This window comes from Periophthalmus magnuspinnatus, chromosome 5 (assembly GCF_009829125.3).
Source record: "Periophthalmus magnuspinnatus isolate fPerMag1 chromosome 5, fPerMag1.2.pri, whole genome shotgun sequence".
NCBI classification, from domain to species: domain Eukaryota; kingdom Metazoa; phylum Chordata; class Actinopteri; order Gobiiformes; family Gobiidae; genus Periophthalmus; species Periophthalmus magnuspinnatus.
In genome coordinates this window covers 18,869,141-18,882,887 of record NC_047130.1, presented here as the reverse complement: position 1 = coordinate 18,882,887, position 13,747 = coordinate 18,869,141, and the positions used below count along the sequence as shown (strand labels likewise).

Below are 13,747 nucleotides of genomic sequence, written 5' to 3'. Positions count from 1 at the left end.
GATAATCTTGTTTAGAACTTCTAGACCTGGTTTAGTCCAACAGTAGACCTGAAAAAGTCCTGTTATAGACCTGGTTTAGATCTGGTGGTACTCGGAATACCAAATCTTTTCTTCGCGTGAAAAGTTTGAGAGCTACTGATCTAAAGAGAATAAGAATATGATGACGAGACACGAGATTATCCATGAGAATGAAGCAAGATGAGATTTTTGACTTAAACACTCAGCACACCCGGCTGATCTCGGGGTATTTAATATTTTGAACACAAGAGGAAGCTATCAGAGAGAGGCTACCAGTTTACTCTACAACAGGGGTGTCAAACTCATTTTGGTCTGGGGGGTCACATACGACTTAATTTGATCTCAAGGGGGCCGGACCAGAAAACTCACAGCATAAATACTAGCAATAAGTAGAAACATTTGTGCAGCGAAACATGTAAAATATTTTTATTGAAGAGAACTGTTCCTTTATAAAATATTAAGAACAACCTGAAACTGTCTCATTTTTGTGCAGTACAACTCAATACAGTAATTTTGAAAAAAAACAAAAAAAAAAAAACATTTTGATTTTATTAGAGCATGTGCAGATTAATACAGAAATGATTTGAACATTGTGCACATAAAAAAAAAAAAAGATCCAACCTAAAATCATCAGCATTTTACCTTTTTATTTTATAGGATTTAGTCGTGTTTTGTTTTTGATCCAGAAACTTGTCATCTTTTAGCCTGCACAAGTGCATAAATATCAGGCATCATATCCTAAGTAGCTGCCAATTTCAAAATGTCATTTAAGTGCTTGTGCGTTAGCTTTGAGCGTAGCTTTGTTTTATTAAAGTTCATTATTATGGTTTTGAAGATTATGCTATTTTACTAGGAATCAGAAAAATTAAAAATAAAAATTCTATTTTTGCTGGGTGTATTTTTATTACAAATCAGCTGAGGCCCGGATCAAGTCTCTAGGCGGACCGGATCCGGCCCCCGGGCCGCATGATTGACACCCCTGCTCTACACTGTTGTTGTGGTTTTGTAATGAGGCATTTCTCAGTTTTGGCTCTGTGAAGGAGAGTATCTCACCTGCCATTGACTGTGCATTTGATGCATTTAGGCCAAATAATGTTTATCATGGACCCAAACAAGCAGCATCCCACTTCAGACACCAGTGTAGTGTTCTTTGTGTGAGCAAACACTCCGACGTTCGTCTTGTTGCTTATTTCTTGAACATGAGGGCAACTGTAGGCCGTGACCCACAACAAACCAAGAGTCAAACAACTCACAGTCTCAATCGACTGACAAGTGACTGACAATAGAACCTCCACATCAACTTGTCGGCATAGCAACCAAGTGTCACTAAGCACAATATATTACAGTATACTGAATGGTAAATTGATGTAGTAATTATTGTGACAGGTCTAGTTCTCTGAATGCACCTTCCCAAACTGTAAGTGGAGTCAGTGAATCAGTAGAGGGATAAACCTAAAGGAAAGCTTCCTCAAAATCTTATGCAACTGAAACTCTTATGCAACTGTAAAAAAAAAAAAAAAAATTTAAAAATCTTGACCTCACTCTGTTCCGTGTGGTATCTTTGCTGTTTTTAATACTGCACTTTTCTGGACTGAGATGTTTTTCCTGGGATCTGCCACTCCTCCAGTTTGGGGGCCGCTGCCCCGAGTGCTCCGATAACCACGGGCACCACTGATGCCTTCACCTTCCAGTCCTTCTCCAGCTCTTCTTTGAGCCCCTGGTTTTTCTCATGTTACTTTTTCCTAATGTTGTCCATTCTGTATCTGAAGTCCCACAGGATCTAGGCTCAGTCATTCTCCACAACCTTGGGAGGTGTTTCCTGCCTTGACCTCGGGGTCTCCAATCTGGACTCTATGTACACTGTGCCCAGCATCTCACACCCTGCACTTGTGTGCACAGCCTGCACCTTGGGTCTGATGTGGTACATCCCATGCATGAGCTTGTCTTTCCCTGATGGTACCTCCAGCACCTCTTCCTCTGCTCTCCGCTGTCTGAGACGTTCTTTGAGCTCATAGCCTGGTGGGGCTTTGTCCATGATATACTTGTGAGTCCTAAAGACCCAAAAATAGAATTATCCCCCAAAAGTATTCTAATAGTTTAATATGGTTTAAACGCACAAACTGAAATAAATACACAGCAGAATGAAACACTTTAGTGTTTATGTTGTAACTATAATGAGTCATAGAAGTTATTTATTCAATCCACAGCTCAAATCTGATCATAGAACATAAAAATCACAAAAAGTTCCTGTCTAGCACAAAGAAAAAGTTCCCACAATAAATGTTGACCACCAGTTATTATTGTTGCATCTATGACATGTTGAACGAAAACTGTAGTTATTATTGTGAGAGGCCTCACACTCTGCTTGCATCATCCAGGACATCAGGGAAGGGAAGACTTCCTCAGAAACTTAAATGTAACTGAGACTCGAGGAATCGCTGACCGTGCTGACACAATGTACGTGTTTATAATTGTACTGTGATTACACCGCAGTGCAATTAAGGTCATTCATGAGCTGTATTAGAACACTCACTATGGAACCTGCCTGGACGACTAAGGGGTTACACAGATATAAGGCCACATGGGAAAGTTATTGTTATGAGTCTGCTTAATACAAACATATCAATAAAAAATGTAAAGTTGTCATGGTGACGCAGAAGAATTACAAATTGTGTCCAGAATCTTCCTGGCAGTAGTACAACACATCCACAGAGATACACATTAGCCAAAAATGTTAAAGACGCACGATAGAACAACCCCCTAAATGACTCACTTCTGTTACGATATCACAATTTCAAACACGATTTCAGGTTTGAAGGGCATAGAAGGAAGGAATAGACTCGATACTAAATACTGATTTTGATACCACAATGATACTAAAAACAGTCTTTATTTCTTCTTTTTCTGTCCTGTGAAAGTGATTTTTTTAGTATCGATACTTGTTCAAATGAGTATCTATGGTAATTTTGATATGACTGTAGTTGTCTGATTTCAGTATCAAGTCTTCTGATTTCAGTATCGAGTTGTTTGATTTCAGTATCGACTTGTCTGATTTCAGTATCGAGTCTTCTGATTTCAATATCAAGTCGTCTGATTTCAATATCGAGTCGTCTGATTTCAGTATCGAGTCGTCTGATTTCAATATCAAGTCGTCTGATTTCAATATCGAGTCGTCTGATTTCAGTTATCTGATTTCGTTCATTCAGACTTTTAACATGACACAGCTCTTGGGTGATTGATCAGTGCAGTGAATGTGATCGTGACGTCAACGATGATCCATTGTCCTTGTGATTTCAGGGAACAGTCTGACACGGTTTTATTTTTGTTCTTAAAACTGAAACTTCGGTCATCATCAGTCGCCCAGTCGTCTTATGCTCTGCGCTGTGTGTCTGACTGTCACCTGCTTGTCCTCGAGGCAACAGGGATTTATACATACGCTCACAGATCTGTCTCAATCATTATTACAGTTCGGGGAAACACATACTAAGGCAACAACAGCTTTTTATTTTATTTTCTATAATCTGCCTTTTGGAGATATTATTCCTTCGTCTGGAATATCCCTATATCTCACATTAATTCGACTAAAGGTGTTTTTTTTGCTTGAAAATACCTTTAAGCAAATGTATCTTAGATTCAATAGTGGTCCATGGGTGTAGTCTAGTCTACGTGTCTTATACTTGTTCTGATACAGCTCAAGATCATTCTAAATCATTCTAAAAGGTTCATTTCTGTCCTGTAAATGTGACTTTTTCAGTATTGATACCTGCTCAAATGAGTGTCTACTTTCGATGCTAGTTTTAGTCCGATTTTTTTTTAAACTTTTGATACTTTTAAACAAATGGATTCTTACTGTGACCTGGGTTTCCCTCTCCACAGATCTGACCTGCGGCTACCCGTAGAGATAAGATAGTGTAGAACATTCCAGGAACAGCAATGACATCTCTATGGAGGCAAGCAAGTGGCCAGGAAAGTTACATAGTTCACTTTTATACTTTTTTGGTGAATATTGATTTGGCTTTGACTGGACTGGTGCAATAACACAAAGATAAAAAGGCTTGCTTCTGTTGATTTTATGTTTTTGTTTTACTTTTAAATCCATAGACTTTATTTATTTTGCTTTGCTATTTTTATTCGAATGTATTTCCTGTTTGTTACTAAGTTACTAAGTTACTAACTACTACTCAGTGTCCAAATACTTCCCCATGTGGATATTTAAAGTTTTAAGCAGACATACTGTGCTTTTATCTGCTGTTTAGTTCTAATCTATGACATCAGTGGACCATTATGTTATAATTTGGACATTTTAAATTGCAATATTCATCTAAAACGACTAAATAAAAGAAACAAGTCAGAAAATAAACAGAGTACGAAAATAAAACTCTAGAACAAAGTCAAAAGTTTGCACACATCCTCTCATTCAATGTTTTTTCTTTATTTTTCTGCATTTTATACACATACAGAAGACATCAAATATATGAAGTAAGATCAATGGAGTTATGTAGTGAGGAGAAAAAAACTCTACTAAATATATCTGTTTGTATTTCATATTCAAATCCTCAAATTATTCACTCTTTGCTTTGCCGAAAAATTATTAGTAGAGTTATTTCACTTTTTTCTTTGCTTCATAATTCCATATATGCTACTTCATATATTTCATCACAAGTTTTACAGTTAATCAACAATAGATCATCTGTTTATTTTTTATACTGTACTATATCTGATATTTGGTTTCTAGGATACGGGCACATTTAAAGATTCACAGCGATATTTCCTCTGAATCACAAGCCGTTGACTCAAATTTGAGTCTCATGACGTTGAACTCGAGCTGACCTGTGCTGTCCCATGTTACTTTCATTATGTTCAAAGCCGACGTATTCTGTGAATTTTTTTTCCACCATATTATAGTTCTTTCTCTTTCTCATTTCCCCTCTCAAAGTTGTATTTGTAGCGATTCGTGCATGTTTGAGGAGCCTTCAATCGCTTATTTCCAAGCTACCATGTTGCCGATCCACCCACCTTTTCAGCACCATGATGCACTTACTCCGTTCTCTAATTTTACTTTCTTAATCAATGATATTTTTGGAATTCAGCAGCAATGCATACTTATTTTGGTACAAATGAAAAACACCCACTGCTCGATAGCGTGATCTGCAGCTGTCAGAGGAGCCGACTCTTTGGACACCATAGTTTTTTAACATCAGCAGACTTGTTTATTTTATTAAGTCGTTTTAGATGAATATTGTGATTTAAAATGTGTAAATTATAACAGAATGATCCATGTCATTGATTATAACTATAGAGCCGACACAAGCACAATAAGGTCCTTTTTACAGGGGCATTATGTAACTTTCTTGTGAATGGGCTGGCACCACTTAGAATGTTCAAGGGTATTGCATCACTGTTTTATTCCTCGCAAGTGTTTATTTTGCTAAATTACCCAGAAAAACAGCATTCTTACAGTGAATGGGCTTGCCTCTCCACAGATCTGACCTGTAATTCAGCCTGGCAGGTTCACATGCTTGTCTTCATGGAGATATGTAAGTTCAGTGACTTACTGTGCCAACATTTAAATTTAAATTAAACTTCTGACCAAGCTAATATCACAGTGAAGAAAATTTATTTGTCTGTTGGCTTTTGTTAAAGTTGCACTGTGTAACTTTTCTGATGGACAACTTTGTTTTGTTAAATTTATATGAAAAAAAAAAGTCAGGTTACATTTCAATTCAATTCAATTCATTTATTTTTGTAACGCCCAAAATCACAACAACAGTTGTCTCGAAGGGCGTTCATGTTTTGGTTGATGGGGGAAACCGGAGTACCCGGAGGAAACCCATCCAGACACGGGGAGAAACATGAAAAACTCCACACAGAAAGGCCTGGCGACCCGGGGATCGAACCAAACCTTCTTGCTGTGAGGCATGAGTGTTGCCACTCAGCCACCGTGCCGCCAACACACAAAAACAAAACAACAGGAAAAAATCAGACAAAACCAGAAAAATCGGCCAGACGAGGAGGAGGAAGACCAGAGATCTGTGGAGAGGCAAGTCCGCTCATAGCAAGAATACATTTGTCAAGGTATTTCTTTAGCTACAAAAACATCTGCATTTAAAGAATTTTCTTAGTTCATTTTAGACACTTTACAGTGGTCCAAAGTTATTTCTCACTTATGCATGCTGAGCATCCAGAGCGGAGTTTTGCTGACACAGTTAAGATAACAACAACCAGCATGCTAACACACACTTCCTGATTATAGGCTCGGAAAAAGCGGAAGAAAATGGATGAGTGGAAGACACTTTATAATTACAGCTGAAGCCACTATATAAAAAGACAAATTTACTTTTTTTCCCTCACTGTCTGACATGAAATCAGGCTAAACTTTTTTGTTTTAGGTCATTTAAGATTACCGAAATTATTTCTATTTGCTAATTGCCAGAATAATGAGAAACACATTTTTTGGACAATTTTTCAATACTTTTTTCAAAGTCATAAGTTTACACACATTTCATTAGTATTTGGTGGCATTTCCTTTAAACTGTATGACTTTGGTCAAATGTTTTGGATATTTTTTCACAAGCTTCTCACAATAGTTGGCAGACATTTTGGCCCAATCCTTCTGACAGAACTGGTGTAATTGAACCAAGTTTGTTGCCTTGCTCACACATGCCTCTTCAGGTCTGCACATACATTTTCAACAGGATTGAGCTCAGGGCTTTGTAATGGTCACTCCAAAACAGTGACTTTGTTATCCTTAAGCCACTTTGTAACCAGTCTCACAGTATGCTTTGGGTTATTGTCCATTTGGAAAACCCATTTGCATCCAAGCTTTAACTTTCTGGCTGATGTCTTGAGATATTGCTTCAGTATTTCTATATAATGTTCTTTCCTCATGATGCCATCTACTTTGTGAAAGCACCAGTCCCTCCTACAGTAAAACAACCCCACCCCTGTATTTCATAGTTGGGATGGTGCTGTCATGGTGGTGGCTGTGATGGTGCTGGCTTGCAAGCTTCTCTCTTTTTCCTCAGTATTTTGGTAATCCTAATTGACTTAAAACAGGAAATGTTTAGCCTGATTCCATGTCAGACAGAGGAAAAAGGCATATGTGTCTTTTTATATAGTGTACATACATTTCTGGCTTCAGCTGTAGATGCAGACAGCACACAGTGGACTTATTTTGACCCCAAGAGCAACTTACACAATTTGTACTGGGGTGAGACAGATTGTGCTCAAATGCAGGGGGGAAACCCTTAACCCTCTTCATGCACAATCTCACTCGAAACATTTCAAAACTCCTTATCTCTGTTTTTAGAGGGAGTCTGTTTCATGTTATGTAAGACTGAAAATGCATAATTAACAAATAAGGAAACGTGAAGTGGAGAGAGATCGTGTGAGGTACCATATTTTTTAATTCTTGTGGTTAGTTTCCAGAGAAATAGCAGCATTGTTTCTGTTTGAGTAGAAATACTGTTTTTGAAAGAATAAAGAGTGAAACCAGTATGTGGGTTGACACGTGTTCATAAAAAGTGCTTTACCTGTTTTTTTGTTCTCATGACTTTTGGCCCACAGCAGGAACTATCACATTTGAGTTTTCTTGCATTAATTTGAAGGCAGATTAGAGCATTTTTTAATGCCGAATTTTATATATATATATATATATATATATATATATATATATATATATATATATATATATATATATATATATATATATATATATATATATATATATATATATATATATATATATATATATATATATATAACATAATGATCCTGTCATGAGGCACGTATCTCTGCTTCTGCTCTGCCTCTCTGTGTGCTCTCCCCCTCCCTCACCTGCCTGAACCTGGAGCTGGGCGGAACTTTCGGCTCCTCTACGCTCCAGCTCCGGTACTGTCCACCCTTTGCCTTCACCTCCTGTCCTGTCTGGGTTTCCGGCTTGCTTCCCGTCTCCTGCCCTGGCTCCCGCTCTCTGGATTACTCCTGCTCGGCCCTCCGCGGTCCCGTTCCTGGTCCTGTCGTGCTCCGGCCCTGGCTTTCCCGTTCCCGCTCTGCACTGCGCCGCCTGGTCTGCCTCCCGCTCCCTGCTTCCTGAGTGTGTTAAATGAACTATTAAAACCTGAGTTTCACCTCTTTGTAAATAAACACTGTAAATCTGCCTCGAGTCTGCACGTCTTTGGTCCTCCTAACTCCATCCGTTACGACAGATCCAGAGAGATTATGTCACTTTTCTTGTGAATGGGCTGGCACCAGTATCCGTGGAACTATTAATGCTACATTTAGAATTTTCCAAGGTATTGCATCACTGTTTTATACCTCCCAAGTGTTTATTTTGCTAAAATACCTTGAAAAACCTGAATTCTTACAGTGAGTAGGCTCGCCTCTCCACAGATCTAATTTGTAACTCAGCCTGGTAAGGTCATATGTTTGTCTTCATAGAGATATGGTATAAGTGAACCAGCACAAGAGCAGAGCAGGAGACACGAGTGAGAGGTTTGTGATCAAGAAAACATATCTGGGATCAAAATAAAAGTTCATTTTTGAATTAAGGCTATTTTTATTATAGTTAAATTTTTTATTAAAGTTAAAGTTTTATTTAGATTATTCATAACTCACTCTCACGCTCAGTTTGAACTATTTTAAACACGTCTGAGCCTTGGTCATCTCTCTCTGGGATCAGTTTGTTGATAAAATGAGGCTTCTGTCATATAAATAAATGGTAAAAGAGCCAGTCTTTTGAACGGCTCCAAAAGACTCAGATCCCACAAAGAAGCTGAAAGTCCCATCACTTATCGCTGCATTTTTGGCATTTTCAAGCTCAGTTTTCTGTTTTTAGCTAAACACATCACAATATATTTCGCTTTTTACTGATGGCGGGGATCAGGTTGGTCAGAAATAGATCTCACATACGAGGTCAACTTGTAGAAATCAAATATAGTTTTTATTAATAGTAATGAATGCTGGTTTATTGTTAATCACAAAACACTGGACAGGATGGACTTGTTTATGTTATAATTTAGTGTTTTGGTTTAAGGCAGTCATCCAATCAGAAAGCAGAATGAGCCTTACACAAATCTGTCATTTGGGTTGTCAGTTTCTATACTGAAGTACTGCTAAAGGAACTGTATCTAAACGGAGCTACAAACCTGCCTGTGTCTAAACCTGCAGACAGACACATACACAGTTTTCTCAGTATCACCGATCATTTTCTCACACGAAAGGTCAGAACCTCCAGAATTCACTCACTGAGCTAAAGCACTGAGCCATGATTATCTGCAGGTGCTGGGGTTTAACTAGTGACCATTCAGATCAGAAAGACGCATTTTAGGTTTACTGGATTTCAGCTTTGAAACTGGCAACACAAAACCCAGGGAGCTTCATGCTGGGCTGATTCTTCGTTCTGATTGGTGTTTGATGATCCAAATGATGATGATCCAAATTATAATAGCTAAATATAATGCCCAATGTTTTTGTAATGAAGAATAAATCAGCATTAGAATTATTATCAGTAAAAGGTGTGTTTGATTTCAACATGTTTAGCTCGTATCTGGAGGCACAGGGAGGGAAGTGTGTGAAACTTAAAGGGCCCATATTCTGATATTTTCTGATCTATGTTATAATGTTGTTTCCTCATCACAAACGGACCTGGAGTTTTATTTTGTTTCATTCACACATGTTTAACACACAAACCCTGAATATTTAGGCTGAGTTCTTCTCTCAAACTGAAAACACTCTGTTCCACCTTGTGATGTCATCATGTGGTAATACAGGAAGTGCTCCACTGTGTTTTTAAACTCCACACACCTTCACTAGAATCATTTAGATGATTTCAGCCCCAGAATTGACAATCTCTACTGAACTAGAGGTAAAAGGAGCTGTTAACTTGAAAACTACCACTTCATGACATCACAAGGTGGAACGGAGCATTTTGAGCTTTGAAGATTTAACAGACTAATAATGCAGGATTACTCAAACATGTGTGAATGAAACAAAACACAACTCCAGGTCTGTTTTTGAGGAGGTAATGATGTTCTAACACAGCTAAAAGCTCACAAAAATTCATTTTGTGTAATATAGGACCTTTAAAATAAAAGTCTTACATACAGTTCCTTTAAACCTAAAATGTCTCTCTCTGATCTGAATGGTCACTATCAAACCCCAGAACCTGCATGAATCAGTGCTAGTACAACCCAGCAGGTGGCAGTGTTGCTCAGTCAGTAAAAAGCTGATGCTGTATCAAATAAATCTTTATTTATATTGTTGAAATAAGACCATAAATACATTCTTCAAATTCCACATTTTACAATTTTGTGTTTTTGTCAATAAATACATTACTTAAATAAAATACATGAAATGCTTAACCACACAAAACAATAACTCACTATGAGTTCACTTACATAATAACACAAATAGTGTTAGTGTTAATAGTAGTACTAGTAGAACGTAGTAGTACATGTATTAGTAGTAGCAGTAGTTTATTTCCTGGTTCTTGCTTTTTGACTGAGGCTTTCGAGCCACTCCAGAACAGTGTCCAGTTCTCCCACAGCTTTCTTGGCAGCTTCACCAGTCTGTAACTGGAAGTAAAATAAATAAATTGTTAAAACTTGGACTTAAAAATTCACAAATAAATCAACAATAATAATAATAATACTAATAATAATAATAATAATAATAATAATAATAATAATAATAATAATAATAATAATAATAGTAATAGTAATTATTATTTCAGTTTATCCACTATGAGCTTATGGCAAATGTTAAATATTTTAGTCCAATTATGACTATAAATAACAAGGACAACTCTACCTGATATAATATATATAGTTTAATAATATAGTCTACAGACTATATTATCAAACTGTCTAGCTCCCCCTGCTGTTCAATGATTGTTAATTTAATCTCACGTGACATCTATAAGCAAGTAATGGGGCAAAGATGAAATGTTATCATCTATCTATCTATCTATCTATCTATCTATCTATCTATCTATCTATCTATCTATCTATCTATCTATCCGTCCATCTTTGCAGAACATTAAATTCATTAGAGTGACATGTTTCATTAGAGGCTCTTTTTACCTTGTCAAACTGAGAGATGATGGAGTCCACGGTTCTTTGTGTTTCTTCTTCACAGTGACAGTGCTGCACAGAGGAACAGCAGAGGTCACAAACACAATCACACAGGCAATAATAATAATAATAATAATAATAATAATAATAATAATAATAATAATAATAATAATAATAATAATAATAATAATAATAATAATAATAAAAATAATGGGTTGCAAGACTATTTACAATCTGAATGGTCCAAAACTAAACCAGAGGAACTTTTCGTCTAGTCTCTATGGTGATGTTAGTGCTTTGCCTGGAGTGTTGTACAGACACACATAAACATCTCACTGAAGACAAGCATGTGACACCACCAGGCCAAGCTGGGGATCAGATCTGCGGAGAGGCGAGCCCACTCCCAATAAGAATGCACTTTTTTAGATCGATATGCTTTACGTCATAGTGTGGATTAGAACATTCCAGGCAAAGGTCCATAGTGAACCTTCAAGTGCACTTTGTACTGAATCCTGATTTTAAGACATAATTCTAAACAAAAATCCCCATTTTTTTCCTCATATTTTACTTGATTTTATTTTTATTTTTTTGTGTCATAAAAAAATCTCTATATAAAAAACAAAACAGTTGACTTACACATTTATGTATAGTGTTGCGTATGCTGATAAATCCATTAGCTATCGCGCTGACGCCTGTCTGCACCTGTGGGTCAGTCGCTGAGAAGTTCACAAAGACTCGCTCCACAAAGAATCGTAGCACCAGGCGAATGAAACAGCAGCTCTGGCTCTCCTGATGGAAATAAAAAAAACAATATAACCAGGGATGAAAACATAAACAAAATTCTAATTGAAATGGCTTTAGTATAAGACCATAATGGGTTAGATTTATACAGAAATTTCACTCCATACTATGTGAGGGTATGAAACAGGAACGATATCTTATCTCTTCTGAAAGTGGTGGTATTTTGTAGGCTGTATAACCTCCTGATCTTGTACTTAAAATGTCTACAAACATGATTGGAAATGCATGGGATTCTTGTATCTGTTCATCAGTCCCAATATGAGTCTTTTCACAAATACAAATGCTTGAACTTGTGTCATGCGTGTAGCTGTAAACTGACTCTGCAGAAGTCAATAAATATAGCAACTCTAATCTAAGTACTTGACACAAAAATTCAAATGTGATTTTTTAAATATATTTTTTTTCCAAAGTTGATGTATTTGACTCACCGTAACTTTACTGATCAGTGTTTTGTCCAACAGTTTGACCTCGATGGCTGTGTCTCCAGAAATCTGAAAAAATAGTGAATATTTCAGTTAAACGTTTGATTACATTTGATTTTTGTTTTTGTTTTTTGCCATGAATTATACAAAAGGTAAACACGCAAAAGTTGAACCTGATCATTTCTATTAGTGACTGGACCTAAGAACTCACTTTATCACAAATATAAATTTTAGCTGCCCCCGTCTGTATTAAATATTATTGTCCTATAGAATGTAATAGATAAACCTGCTCCATTTTCTTCAGCTGTGTCATATTAAATCACTATTTCATCTTTGGACTGTTGTTTTTCCTTATCCTACCACTTCTTATATATATAGCACAGATATATTTTATTTTTAGTATATTTTTAATTGGCACATTGTCGATGTTTGTGTGTCAATACAAATGCTAATGCTAACTTTAAATGTTAAGGATGACCCAATTATTTTTAGGTGTAGATTATTTCAGTCTGTAGTGTTATTTAAATATTTATTAGTCTCCGAAATTAGCATTAGCCCTGACACAAAGACATATCTTGCAAATGCCCCTTCAATTGCAACTGCCTTATTTGATAAAGTCTCTTGCTATTTTTGCTGCTTATTTTGAATCTTAGTATCGATCAATAAATTCCTTGTAAGTCTAAAAATAATTTGTATTTTTCTATTTGTGTGTAACTTACAGCCGAGGGGCGCACACTGGAGTAGTGCTTCTGCAGCTCATTCATGTGAACATTCACCACGCATTTGTCCATGATCACCGTCCGACCCTCTGACCTTTGACTCAGCCATCCCAAAAACAACAGGAAGCAAAGAGGGGCGAAACACTGCAGCTTCATCGTGGTCTTCTTTGGTTATGCAGAGAGCTGACGAGAGAGGAAAAGGTTATACACGTGTCCATGAAACTATAGAAGTATTGTTAAAATCAAATTGTACAACTGCTAATAATGCACTGGATCAATAGTGCCCCTTATTCGCCTTCAGGATCGGTGACCTAGTTTTGTAGCCACAGACTGGGACAGAATTTCAACTGTGCCTAGGGTCGCTCTTGAACTTAAACATACTTGTACACACAGGTATGCTGAGTAAAGGTATTGACCAGCGGTAGGTCAATGCTTGAGTTACAAGTAGTAAATAAAAATGATAAATTTAAAGTTTGGTTTGAATTATTCTATCGACACTGCACGCTTCAAATTCAGATCAGACCACCATTTTAAACTCAGAATGGTTTAAAATCTACTCATGTTTCAAAGCAGTTTCCAAGGAGACGTGTGAAGTGTCTTGCTCAAGGACACAAAAATACTATGGAGAACTGAGCGAAGTACCAGCGTTGAAATGAATGGGTGATAGTCTTTGCCAATCGTACCCTATCGAACGAAATATTTCAAACTAGAATAA

The 13,747-nt window shown here is 36.9% G+C and overlaps 1 protein-coding gene across 1 annotated transcript; it reads right to left on the bottom strand.

The window, feature by feature from the left end:
• Positions 1-10,493: 10,493 nt before the first annotated feature.
• On the bottom strand, positions 10,494-13,188 carry il19l (interleukin 19 like). Its single transcript, XM_033967244.2, has 5 exons — positions 13,033-13,188; positions 12,320-12,382; positions 11,727-11,879; positions 11,100-11,162; positions 10,494-10,592 (listed from the first exon to the last, which is right to left on the bottom strand). The coding sequence occupies exons 1-5, from the start codon at positions 13,186-13,188 to the stop codon at positions 10,494-10,496; spliced, it is 534 nt and encodes a 177-aa protein (XP_033823135.1).
• Between the last annotated feature and the right edge of the window lie 559 nt (positions 13,189-13,747).